Source organism: Aythya ferina, assembly GCF_964211825.1.
Source record: "Aythya ferina genome assembly, chromosome: 16".
In the NCBI taxonomy this organism is placed as follows: Eukaryota; Metazoa; Chordata; class Aves; order Anseriformes; family Anatidae; genus Aythya; species Aythya ferina.
Genome location: NC_140315.1, coordinates 5,490,416 through 5,503,688, shown reverse-complemented (window position 1 = coordinate 5,503,688; position 13,273 = coordinate 5,490,416). Strand labels below are relative to the sequence as shown.

At 36.6% G+C, this 13,273-nt stretch overlaps 1 protein-coding gene across 2 annotated transcripts in view; it reads left to right on the top strand.

Moving 5' to 3' along the window:
- The window catches only part of CIMIP1 (ciliary microtubule inner protein 1), a 43,587-nt gene extending 31,459 nt beyond the window's left edge, over nucleotides 1-12,128 (top strand). The window contains exons 1-4 of one of the 2 annotated variants that reach the window (XM_084538581.1): nucleotides 7,489-7,888; nucleotides 8,140-8,218; nucleotides 9,271-9,369; nucleotides 11,734-12,128. In XM_084538581.1, the coding sequence (XP_084394707.1) occupies nucleotides 7,830-7,888; nucleotides 8,140-8,218; nucleotides 9,271-9,369; nucleotides 11,734-11,889 (393 nt within the window). In that variant the 5' untranslated portion in view covers nucleotides 7,489-7,829 and the 3' untranslated portion in view covers nucleotides 11,890-12,128. Of the gene's footprint in view, nucleotides 1-7,488; nucleotides 7,889-8,139; nucleotides 8,219-9,270; nucleotides 9,370-11,733 lie in introns of those variants that run through there. The other variant, XM_084538582.1, reaches the window with a different exon arrangement.
- Nucleotides 12,129-13,273: the final 1,145 nt, after the last annotated feature.

Sequence of the window (13,273 nt, the reverse complement as noted above, 5' to 3'; positions counted from 1 at the left end):
CTTGCTATAGAAATAAGTCTGTATTAATCTACCAATTTCTATAGGAACTTTAGTTCATATAATAAGTTAACAAGTAGTGCAACTTTTAAAGCAAGACTTAAATTAAACATATGTTTAATATGTTAAGTTTGATATTTTCAACCCATGCTCTTCTGGATCATTTTACCTAGATCAAAAGTAATAATTTGCAATTTTGATAGACTCCCTCTGAAAAGAGTATCTTCAGATTCGATTAGAAATATTTCCTGTTTCCAGGAGTTCTTCATTCATTCATTGTACATCATCTAAGATGTACAAATATTGTGCAAATATTTACAACCACACACTTAAAAATTTATAAAAACAAAAGATCAAGTAGTGTGAACAATAAAGGCAAATTTATCAACTGCTATAATTTAGTGAACCTAAAGCAAGTCATGTGCACTTTTAATGTCATTAATGCATGCTGAAAACAATCTGCTACAAGGGTATGGAAAATACATTATTCCTTGTTCTTTAAAAACATAAAATATTTTATATTTGTGTATCTAGAACAAGTTTCAATTTACATTTAAATGTATGTCAAAATTTTATATTTACAAGCTCAATCAATAAAAAATGCATTAGTAATTTTAAAAATTTAGTGGTAGGATTATATGAATTACCTTTACATTTCAATTGGATTTGGGTTAATTTTAAGCTTTAAATAAAACATATTCTATTTAAACTTAGCAGTTGTACTCTGAGATTTTATCTGAGACTCTTGTTTGCTTACAGTTTTGCAGCTATTTTATATCATCATATTAACAGTTGTTTTCCCTTTAGCATTCTTAACAGCAAAGCGGAGAAATGAACAGCTATTTCACATCAAGCTATCTGCTTTTGCAAAACAAATACATTTGCATAAAGGGTATTCCATTGCATTGTAGTTTCAGCAAGACATCCTCCCATACGATTTTCTGCATCAAGGCTCGTAAAACAGACCTTAGCTTTGAAACAGAGGTCTTACTTCATGTGTCATGAACTGCACCTTTTATTACTGTCAGTAGTCCCCCACAAAATGTCTGCAGGAGCTACAGGTCTTTCCCAAAAAAGAGGCTGGAATGCTGTGTTGACTACAACTGGCAATTCTCCTGCTTTTTGCAATGGACAAACTGCACTCTTACCTTTTATCCTCCTCCTCCACAAGAGTTCTGTGAAAGTTCTGTGAAATCTAATGAGAACTTACTCTAAGCAACTATCTTTGCATATAACTAATGTAGTATGCACTCCAGTATCAACAACTCTAAGAATTATTCTTGTATTTATGCAGTTCTGGAAGAATTCTTAGAACACTCACCTGCCATATACTCTAGTAAGACCAATCTAATTTTTATATATATATATATAAAGATATTTCAAGATACACAAAACCAGAGTACAACATAAGTGTACCAAAAAGCAAAACAATGGCACACTGAAGAACACAAAGCAGAAAGTGTACTTCAAATGTTTCCAAGAAAAAGGTTGTTCTAAGTATATATTTTCTTCCTAGCAAGTATTTTAATGCATGTGCTCAGATGAAGAGCAGAAAAAATGCATCTAATAGAGGCAATAACTTTATCACATTATAGCTGCAAATAGAGAAATCTGAACTAAAACCAAATACCCTCATAAATTAGAGCACAATGAGATGCTCATAGCCATTATCACCTACAATCACCCTCAAGGGAAGCAAAATTGCATGGGACTAACAACATTTCACTTATTCTAAAATTTAGAAAAGGCTCAAAGAAGTTTTACGTGCATATTACTTCAGAAACAATGTGCTACTTATTCTTCCTAGCAATGATATTTTACATAGCATTCTGGGATCAAAATGTAATTTCAACAATAATATATTTTCTGATGTTCTCCAAGGAAAAATTACTAGTTTCTTCTCTCTAAAAGGATTTAGATGGAATAACATCTGTGTTGAGATTATTGTGAATATGTTAAACTGACAGCAAGTCTCTAAGGGGCACTGCTCATTAATGTTCTGTGCATAAAATTAAAACTTGAAATATATTTTTCAATCCATTTTGAATCATTTAAGCAATTCTCATGCAAAGAAACTATTGTGCTGCAATAATATATTTGCAGAGTAGAATATGAAAGCTATTAAAATGTCCTAGACCCCCTGCCTTTCATGCAAAAAGAAAAAAGGCAGCTCTTCTGATTTGAAACATGCACTGTATTGAGAAAAAAAATACTTTCAAAGACCATTAAGAGTTTGATTTCAGTTTATAGAATGCAACAAAATTCTGAATTATGTCTTTTTTACTTAACCTTTAATTCATGTTATATGCCTAGGTACCCCAGCATGTAATGGGGGAGAAGTCTGGTACATGTTGCACATGGGCATTTGCAAGAACTGTTTACAGTGAGGAGACTGGAAGTGGTGGTCTTGTTCCCCATCTTTGAATCTGCAATCAGGCAGCATCCTGCAAGCCCCTTGCAATTGGAGCTGTGGAGCAGTGCTCAGGAGCAATGCCTATGAAGAAGGAATTTTAATGCAAATAGGTCCTTCAATTTGAAAATGACAAAGCCCCCCAAGTCACTAGTGGAAATATTTTTATTTGGGGAGCGTGTACACTTACTTCACCAACTACGGTATAAAGGTGTTTCCATCCAAGATAACAGAAAGGTATCTCATGCAAACCTTTATTTTGAACCAGAAAACAATGAATCTTTTCAAAAACAGAAACTGAGGAATTATTGACAAGTATCTACATTCAGTAAAGATAGTTCATCCCTTTCAAGCACAGAGATCTGCATAAAGCTGTAAATGTGACATTTTATAGACGGAAAAGAAAACATTTTACTGGGAAAATAGAGACACCAGACACTGTTCAAAAGTCGTTAGATAATTACAGCCACAACATGATCTTGACCATTCTAAATTTGGCTACAAAATACCCAGCCGTTCTAACCCAGCCGTGGATTCCTCTCAAATGGTAAAGCAAGAACTACAATTAACGTATTCTTGATGGTACACACTTTAGAAGGGTTTGCTTGTTTTCATTTGGGGTTTGTTTTTTGGTGTGTTTATTTTCTTTGTTTGTTTTGGTTTTGGAGTGAAGCCAGAAGCCATCGCGTCAATAGCATTTGGTTTAAAAGAAATCACAGTAATCTTAACAAGCAGTTTACCACTCAAGCTTCCTACACCTGAAATACTTAGAAATATTAGCAAAAGACATAAGTTATTTCTACAGACTCCTCTGTTAGGCTTCCACACTTAGTATTGCAAATGGTATCATGGGGCAACAAGTACAGAACTGCCCAAAAGTGCTAATTGATTTTTTTGGTAAGCATTTTCAATGGAAGAGCATAAGCATAGATATACATATGCTTCTAACATCTTCATTTGCAGAGGTTTCACTTCAGAGTAGAGAAGCATCGATGGTTAGTGTGTACCTGGAAGAAGAAAATGTTTTTCAGGTTCTTAAATGCAAAAATGGTAGTGCTTATAGTGTGAAGTGCAAGCCTGCAGAAATAAAACCAGAGAACATGGACTGGTATACACCACTGTGGGTTTCCTTAGGGACATTAGCATTCTCCTTTCCCTCACTGCTTTATCTCCCATCTGCGTAGAGTATTTGCACTTTCCAGCCAAGCAGCCAAGTCAGAGCACTGACAGTTGCCCCCGCAGAGCTGCCAGATGTACAGCAACAGTCACATCACATCAGGAGTGCATGGGTCTTGTTGGTCACACACAAGATAGTGGCACAGCCCTGAGCCAATTCCTAAATCATGAACACGTGCCTTCCATCACACGTGCATAACATTGCAGTGTTGGAACATCTCAGATAGAACACAACAGCAACATCTATGCCAGCAGGACACAATACAATAGAAGTTGCCAAGCCCCCTGTGCTGCAGCTGTTTCCAAGCAGAATTACATCTATAATGCCCATCTCCTCATAAGAAACATACTTCTGTTATACTCGATCTTTACAGTTGCAAGTTTGAAACGTGTTCAGAAAACAAGTACACTATTCAAAGGTTCATTTACTGATGAGTACTTCTCATCTTGTAAGCTTTCAGAACATAAAGGGGGAAAAGAGCCCTACTTTATCATTTATATTTTTGCTTTCCCATGCACTGTGGCAGTTGCTGCTGCTGACGAAGCACACTGTTACAACATGAGGAGAGGACAGCATTGAAAGAATCTCCCAGGCAGGTTTATGTTGGTACAGGCCTGGGCCTACCAGAAGTTCAGGCAGTCCTTACATTGCTAAAACCTCCTCTAAGCTGAGCCAAGCAGGTGAGTTCCTCAGGGACTGTCCTGCCAAACCACATTACGTGCTGCTGTTTCCCAAGCCACCTTTGTCTGCACTCTCCTTGCACGTATACGGGGGAGCAAAATAGAGAAATAGCAATGGATTTTTTACACCATCCCAAACATCTCTGAGAGGATTCTCAGCTGAACTTTTTTTTTCCTGGTATACTTCCAACCTGAACAATGCAGAACTCTTAGTAAAGAGATCAAGGATTTAGATCTAATTCTATTCTGTGCTGGATAATTTAAAATAATAATTTATGTTTATGGGCTTAGTAGCAGCAAATATAAAAATACTCAAAACACCATTTACAACAAAAAATAAAGTTTTTCTTTTTTTAATTTTCCTACCCATTCTCTGATGAAAGGCAGAGGACTCTTATCTCTACTGGCAAGAATAGTCAAGTGCAATAAAATCTGTGCAGTTGATAACATGATGCTCGAACTGGGGACATGACCTAGGTTTGGCTTCATAAAAGTTACAAAACAGCTTGGTTAGAGTACTGTCAAGCATGATGTACCTTATACCTGCATCTATAGCACTTGAGCACAAGTATAATCTGGAATCATCAACCTCTGCTCATTCAGTGGAAGTTGAGATGCTCATGAACAACACTTGCAGATACTTGCATAGAGCCTGAAGGAGAACTTTGTTCCTTCCAAGCAATTTCCCAGATTAGCACAAAAAGTTATTGTACGTTAATTTGGACATTTCTCTATGAACAAGTGATATGAAAAGCCTTAACATTTTCATGTCAGGGTAGGCACACAAAATTCCCAGAAAACAGAAATTAATTCATCTTGAAGACTATGAATGACATCAGGAAAGCCACCATCCTAGTTTTAAGATGTCCACCTAACTCAACTATTCATTTCAGCTCATTTATCACTCCTCCTGTCCCCATTCTATCTATTGTTTTGATTGCGGAAGCTCAACTGCTTGATAACAGATTATATCAGCAATCTGATCTTCTCTTACTGCAGGGTCTATTTGGTTCTCTAACATATTTCACAAGTCAGCACCACCTGTACTTGTATCAGCCATGCCAAAGCTGCATCATTATCAACACACAGCACACACCTGCAGTGAGAAGGGAATGAAGGGTCTGTAAAAAACAAAAACAAAACACACGAATTCCACAGCAGTGGGGTGGTGTCTTATGACAGGTGAAAGAATATCTAAAATTCAAGAGGCCAATCTGCTACTTTTGTGTTACATACAAGTTGTAAGTTCTTGAAGATTCACTTGATCAACAGCAGCACTACTGAGTACCTGAATAACTGGGTAGTTTCTAACTGGAAGCGGAATAAGCAGTAGGAGGAGGATTTTAGCATTTATGGCCTTAGGATTTAGCATTATAGCCACATTAGTTCTTAGAAGATCCAAATATTGCTTGCCTTTAGACAAGGCACCAAGTCTTTAGACTTGATTCTATTTAAACACGGATCTTCAGTGATTTATTATCTGCTTCACCATTTGCCACATGTTGACAAACACTGCTGTATTTAACTACAAGACCCAGACTTTCAGCAAATGGCCTTTGGATCTCACTGGACATGTATCCCTAAGCCATTCTGTATAGTTAGTAGCTCATTAAAATCCTATTTCACTTCCTTGGTTCACATTGCCTATGTTTTAATGTTGCCCTGTGCTCATAAGAACCTGATAAGACCTAAAGCTAACAATTCACTTATTTGCATCACCCCATCTGAAAAATTAGTATAATTAGTATAAGTTTCATTCTCTTTTGACAAATGCTACTACAGTTTAAATCCTGACATATAGTAAACTATCACTTTGATTGCTTTCATTAGCAAATTACTTATTTTCACAGAAACCATCCAGACTGTAATAAGAGAGCTCCTGAGATAAATGTGACTAAGCAGCAGGAGTTAATTAAATAGGACAATGAGTAAGCATTTATGGGTGTGATAGGACACCCAGCTGATCTAATTGCTAGTCTAATTATCAATTAGAGAGTCAAGAAATGGCATGTAAGTGAAATATTAAATTTGCTGATAGTTTAATGATTTTTGGAAACCCAGAAGAGCAGTATTAATTACTATTTTAGGATTACAAATTGTTTTTTTCCTCTTATTCAAACAGAAGTTCTTGGTATGTCTAAAATGGCTCCTAAAGGTATTTACAGACTTCTCATATTCAAGTATTTAAGACGTTCAGTTATTTTGCTCTACAAGAGGAAAAAAAAAAAAAAAAAAAACTAGCAACTAAGCATTCAAACACACTACCTATAAACAACAGAGCTCAGCTCAAAGTCTTTCAGCAGTTATTTTATAATACGGATAATAGTTGTCCACTGGTGTCAGTAAGTTACCCTAACTATTCACAGCGTTAGTACAAACCCGTTCCCATAAAGGGGCCAGGGAACTATTTAAACCCCTACATACAAAGAACCATGATTTATAAAGCAACAGCAAGAAAATAAAAGCCCCCCAAAATTGATAGAGAGCCAAAAATATTAATATAGTGGAACACAGTGAACTTTTAACAAGCTGTAAATATTTTTGGAGGTTTTCTTGTATAACCCATAAAGAGGACTGGGATCTTTCTTAGATCCTCTACTTTTAGCATGTAATTTGTAAAGAGTACAAGACTACTAATAGTACAAGAGTACTATTTCCTGCTAGAACCACCAAATATCAAATGTGTGTAGCAAGGTGTACATCAAGAGCACCAAAGGACTAGAAACAGCAGGTTAAAAGCCTAGAAAACAGAAAGTATCCCTCATACACACAGATGAGGTGTTGGGCATGTTAACAAGCCAATTCTCTTTGGAATAAAAAATGGCACACCTTCCAACCATTTTTCACATCTATTGCAATTAAAAATACCACAGGTTTAGTGACCACAGTCCCCTGCTGGGATTTTAAAGCCCCCTAGCAGCTCAGCAGAACTGCGGGTTCAGAAAACACCTCTTCTTCCTCGGACACACGCTACCTCCTCACACACTTTTCATCGTCTCAGCTCAAACACGTTTCCGCGCTGAGCGGAACCACCTCAGGCGGCGCCGGGCCCGCGCTTTCCCCGCCCGCCCTCGGCACGAGCGCGGCCCGGCCCCACACGACGACGCCCCAACGGCCCGGCCCCATGGCGCAGCGCCGCAGCGATGGGGCGCAGCCGTGCAATTTCGTAGCGGCGGACAACTGCTGGTAACGGCCCCAGGCCTCCCCTGCTGCCCCGTCCCACCAAGGCAGCCTCTCTGGAAGCTCTGCCCTGCCAGCGCAGGGATTTGTTCGTATTTGTGTTTCACACGAAGTGGTAACGCTGGGTGTCCCCCACTCTGTGTGTGCTCAGATCCCTGATACCCTCAGAAAGCCGAAGGGTTTTCATCCCCTCAGGTGTGAGAGGCGAAGCAGTGCTAACAGACCCCGGGGAGCCAGCACTGCCCCCGTCCCTCAGCCCCTCAGCGTGAGCACCAGGGAGCAGGGCTGGGGTGCGGTGGGGACATCACTTAATTGTAAATGGGAAAGTTTCAAGAAGTTTCATCAGCAAATGGAGTAGCAGGTGTATGAAAGCACATCGGTGTTTATGTCTCACACCTTTCTAAAAAGGTGTCACAACAAACGTGATCTCCTCCAGTTCCCAATGTAAATATAACCTGTGAAGAAGTACCTTCATGTATAGTTTTTCATTTCCATTTCATCATGGAAAATATTTACCATTATCCCTGAGTCAGAGAATTGTTAACACATACAATAACTTGCTATTTTGAGGCAGAGGACTAAAGATTCATGCCATTGCTGTGCTTTTTGACAACAGTTGTTGGGTTTGTTTGTTTATTTTGTTTGTTACCTTTTAAAAGGTATCTTTCAAAGTCTTAAATATTCTTCCATTTCAGGAAAAGATACATAGAAAGCGAACTAGAAGCTGCAAAAAAGTGGTCTCACAAATGGGGATTCTTGAAAACACCTCCAGAGGTAAAATTGAATGGTATATAAGCAACACATGAAATTTACTTGCACACAAATTTATCTGGACACAACACGATGAGAGCACAGAAGTGTAGAAAAGTAATGAGTATGCTTTCCTAAGTTAGGTTCACAGTTAACAAATGCAGTACCTTTAAGATGGTTTCAAAGTTTCAGCTTTCCCCTGAACAAAATATGGCAAGTGGTAATTTATATGCTATACATATTCTGATATATTTCTCTTGAGAAGCATGACTCCCAATAGTGCTAACAAGTACTAGATGCACACTGACAGGAAAATATTTCCCCTTTGTCTATCCATATGGTAGATTAAAAATCAAGGGGAAAAGGTTCTAGCTAATTAAATTTTCAGTGGAGAAGTTTACAGCAAACTAAAATATTTGGAGAGATGTCTATTCTCGATGATGTTTAGATATTAGAATATAGTATCACATAATGTTACCTTTGCAATCACAATATTTAATTGCTGAAGAACAGGATTGATGCATCCCTTGAATAAAGCTATAAATTTACTTACCATGGAGCTAGAAGTACTTAAACTGTTCTGGGATTTTTTGAAAATTCCTATAGGAAGCCAAGTTAACACCTTTAAAATATTTGGTCCTTTAGGCTTCAACATCCATCCGTGATAACCACAGTCTGTCACGTATACCACCTTTACACAATGCTAATAGATCTACAGCTGAAAGACTGACAAACTCTATGCATTGTTACTGTTGGTGAACATGTCAAGTTATCATTTATTAATCTTTGTTTTGTGGTCATATAAGATACAGAAGATATCTTTCTAGCCTGTCTTGCACCAGTGGTGCAAGAGAGTTGGAATCACTCAGCAGTACTTGCATGTTATCTGAAATTCAGAATTATATCACATTCTGAAAACAAAAAGTACATTACAGTGATTTCCAAAGCACTACATTAAGTAGTCCTGTTTTAGGTGGAAAGAACAGGGTGTACAAATGCTGCAATAAGGAAAATGGTATTGATACCAGTCTTTTTTTTTTTTTCTTTTCTTTTTTTTATGATATTTTTTATGTCAGTTGATTGAAGATGAAAAGAAAGAAAAAACAAAGCCCAAGATACAGCTTCCAGAACATCTGCAGATTCGACCTGTGACCCCCGTGGAAAAATATATTAAGGTTAGAAAATTAGATTTTATAATTGTAGTACAGCAATACCTGTCTTCAGAAACTATGCAAGCTCTAAAAATCAGTTGTCCTGTAGCAGTGGGCCTTTAAATAAAGGTCAGAGTAAATTGTATTTGCAACGCAAGCAACGCTTTAAAAACATTCATTTAAGACAAGGAATTGCCCTTTGAATATGGTTGTTAGTTCACAGAGCTTTCACTGTATGTAATCTTTCTGTAAAGCCCCTCCCTCGTACTCTCCTTTGTGGCATATAGTAACAGAACAGTCATCTGTACAGCTTCTTACAGAAGAGTGTTCACAGAGCTGTTTATGATTGCTGACCATTCATTGCTCAAATATCTTACTTCAAGGCTTATCATAACCTTATGTCTCTGTTTTAACTATTGGTTAATATGCAGCCATTTTTCTAGCTTTATGTAAGGTAAGGCAGTATTCTTTTTGGCCGAGATGATGCCACTGTCCTCTTCAGTGGCACAAATTAGGTTGGCCAGGAGAAGTCAAGTTCTAATGAGCCAATTCATAACTATTGGCTTTTATATTGTATGAGTTATATATGTTTTGTCTCACAGTTAGAAATTAGTGGAATGAGAACCTTGTTTTGATTTATATATATACAGTGTAAGAATCACCACTGAATTGAATAACTATATAGGAGGCTAAATCAATGACAAGGGGAGAGGAACATATAAAAGGGGAAGCAGAGCACACTAACAAAAAGGAAGGTTATTCTACTTGGAAGATTAAGGAAAGAAAAGAGATGATTGAAAATTCCTACTTGTTGAACTTTCTTTCAAAGGATTCCAATGGTGGCAAGATAAGGTGAGCAAGTAATAAAAGCTTATACCAAAATTAAACTGAAATAAAGAATAAGTGTTGAGTGTGACAGAGAAATTAAATGCCAGCATTTCTGCCATTAGTGCTACTTGTTCTTCAGTTTTGTCTCAAGCATCCAATTTCAGTCAGTCAGGTTTGCTTCTGCTGCACAATGATGTGTGTTAGAAATCACATGCACAAGTTATCAGCTGCTAAAGTAGCATATGTAGCCTGGTGCATACTGAACCAGGGATCAGAGTTTCCATTTCACCTCAGAATCCTTTTTTTTTTTTTTTTTTTTGGTGTGATTTAGGTCACCCTCTACATATTCAGAGTGAAGTTTCTTAAGTCCTTTTTCAGAACTGTGTGTCTTTCTGCACATTTACCTTCATGGTAACAGTCATTATATCTGTTCTCTCTAGGTTAGATTAATAATTGGTTCTTCATAGTCCCTTCCCCCAGATTGTAAGTAGGACATAGTTTCCTCCATTATCCAGCTCAGTGGGTGGCACATTTGGCCATAAAAATGATCTTTTCAGAGGAACTGCTCCACCTAAATATCATAAACATTTTCTAATCTTGGCCAAAGAACAAAGTGAAGCAACTCTGGCAAGAGAACTGAAACATTGTTCTCTTGCTGTGTATTTCTCTACTAAGTCCCCAGATGCTAAAATGATATAACATGCCCGATTGGGAAGATTCAGCCAAAGTAAGCACAGCAGTCAGTGAACAGAGGTTCTTGGCTTTTGGTGTGTTTCCTTTTTAGCAAGATTAGTTGCAGATTAACTTGATGCTTACCCATCTTTTAAAGTAGAAAAGTGGGATGGATAAGTACTTCTGGATGAAAAAGCCAGCTTAGTCAGTAATATCTTTAGCATTTGGCCACAAAATTACTATTCCATAGCTGCATTGCTACCAAATGCATTGCATCAAGTGTAAAATGCTGTTTTTCCTGTTTAGAGATGTTAACGAGCTTAAATATTATTATTATTCTGTAAGAAAAAAAGTTAAAGCTGAAGCTTAAATTCTTCTAATTATGTAAATCCAGTAAAGCCCTTAGGAACATACTGAGCAAAACTATATATATATATATTATAAAAGTATGCTAACATATATTACTTAGCAATAACTTTTTTTTTTTTAATTTCCTGTTATACATACCAATTGAGGCACTAAAAGAATTATTAAAAAGAGTGGTAGATAAAAGTAAGTTACTTCACTGGAATTTGGCCATTTTACTTCTGTCTTCCCCTGTGCCTTGCTATAGAATAGGACCTAAACTATCCTAAGGACTTTTTAACTTATAAATCATTCTGCATGATAAATCAAACTTGCATTCAACTAGGCAATATTTTGAAGTTATTATTTCTTTCCATTAATGTCAGTGTGTGTTCAGGATATTAATTCATTGGATTGCATTTAAAACCACTATTTTTAACAAGCTCTCATTTCCATCCACTCAAGCAGAAAAGATGTTACATGACAGAAATAACAATCAAAAATCTTTTAATTATTGAATTCTATATGTTACTTTTATTCTAGGTGAATCCATCTCCTCCAGTACCTAAGACTACCCAGGGATTTATTGGCTGGAGATCATCTGTTCCTGGGCTGGAACTCGAACGTTGTTTTGAAATCCAAAGCAGCAAAGGTACCTTTTTCAAGGATTTGAAGTGGCCATGTGAACCCTCTGACTGACATTAAGAAATAACAATTAGGCACATAGATCCATTTGTGTTCCTAAATTAACGTTCTCTACTGGACTGTTAAAAATTTGTCCTTTGAAATCTATCTAAACATCCACAGTCATTTTGGTAACATGTGAACATCTTAATGTAGCATTTTACTTGTTGCTCATTTTTTTGAAATCTGTAGCATTCAAGCTGTTAATACTGCTTCAGATTCATTTAGAAGCAACAATCAATAAATTCATGTAAATGTAAGAGAGCAGGTACTTCTTTTGTTAGTGTTAGTAACTGTATGATTTTAAAATATTTATTGAAAGTTTTTAAAAAACGTGTTTTGAAATGGCAGAGCACTTTTTGTTTTTCAATTGTTTCTCTGTGAAAGCCTCCACTCAGACTCAGTTTCACAGCAGCTTATTCAAACATAGATACAGACTGCCATACTCTTGATATGTTCCTACACTGCTGCTTATTCCATCACTTACCAGTATTGGAATCTGTGTTGTAGAATTGGTTTTCAGTTAGATCAGCACTTTGAATGAGCTCACTACAGAGTTGCTCACATGCCTGAGCTAGCATAAAAGAGACTCCTTTATAAAAGAAAGGGATGGGAAGGTGCAGAGGACAGTAGCAGGCATAACTTAAATTGTCTCAAGTTGCCATGAAACTGCACCCTTATATTTGGAAAGAAGCTTTCCTCGTTAATAAATAAATAAATAAATAAAATAAAATCCCAAACAACCACCTCCAGAAAAGATAATTATCAGGTTTCATTATAGCATATCCACTGTAGCTTGAAGAAAAAACAACACACAAAACAAACAGGCAAATCATAAGTTTAGTTAAGTCATAATTATTAAATGCATTGTCTTTTACGTTCTGCATGCTTTACAGGCAGTTTGTGTACTTAGGTAAGTAATTAAATTCTTTCCAGTGGAGTTGCCTGATTGGTTTAAGTAAATCATACAAAAGCCATTCAGCAAAATGAAGTCACTTTCAAAAAACAGTTTTAGTATCAAAGCAGTTTTTTTAGTTGTTCAATTAATTGATCAAAATGCAAGTTTCTAAGCATAAATTTCTAAGCAAAACTAAGTTACAAAAAGAAAAAAAATAGATAGAAGCTAAATTGGCCTACTACAAATATTTTCTTGCATTGAAAATTTCTAAATCCATCCATCGTCATGCATCATTTAACACATTCTACATAAAAACAACAACATGTTATCAAATAATTTCTTATGGCAAGCTTATTTTCAGAAATATTTGTGTAGACATCAAAAGAAAAAACAACTGACAGTAACAGTACCAGTAGTTTCTTGAGTAACCTACGAGACATTCTTCAGGCTATCAACTACTCACTCTTTGTTTGAAAGGTCTGTTACATAGCATTTAGATTT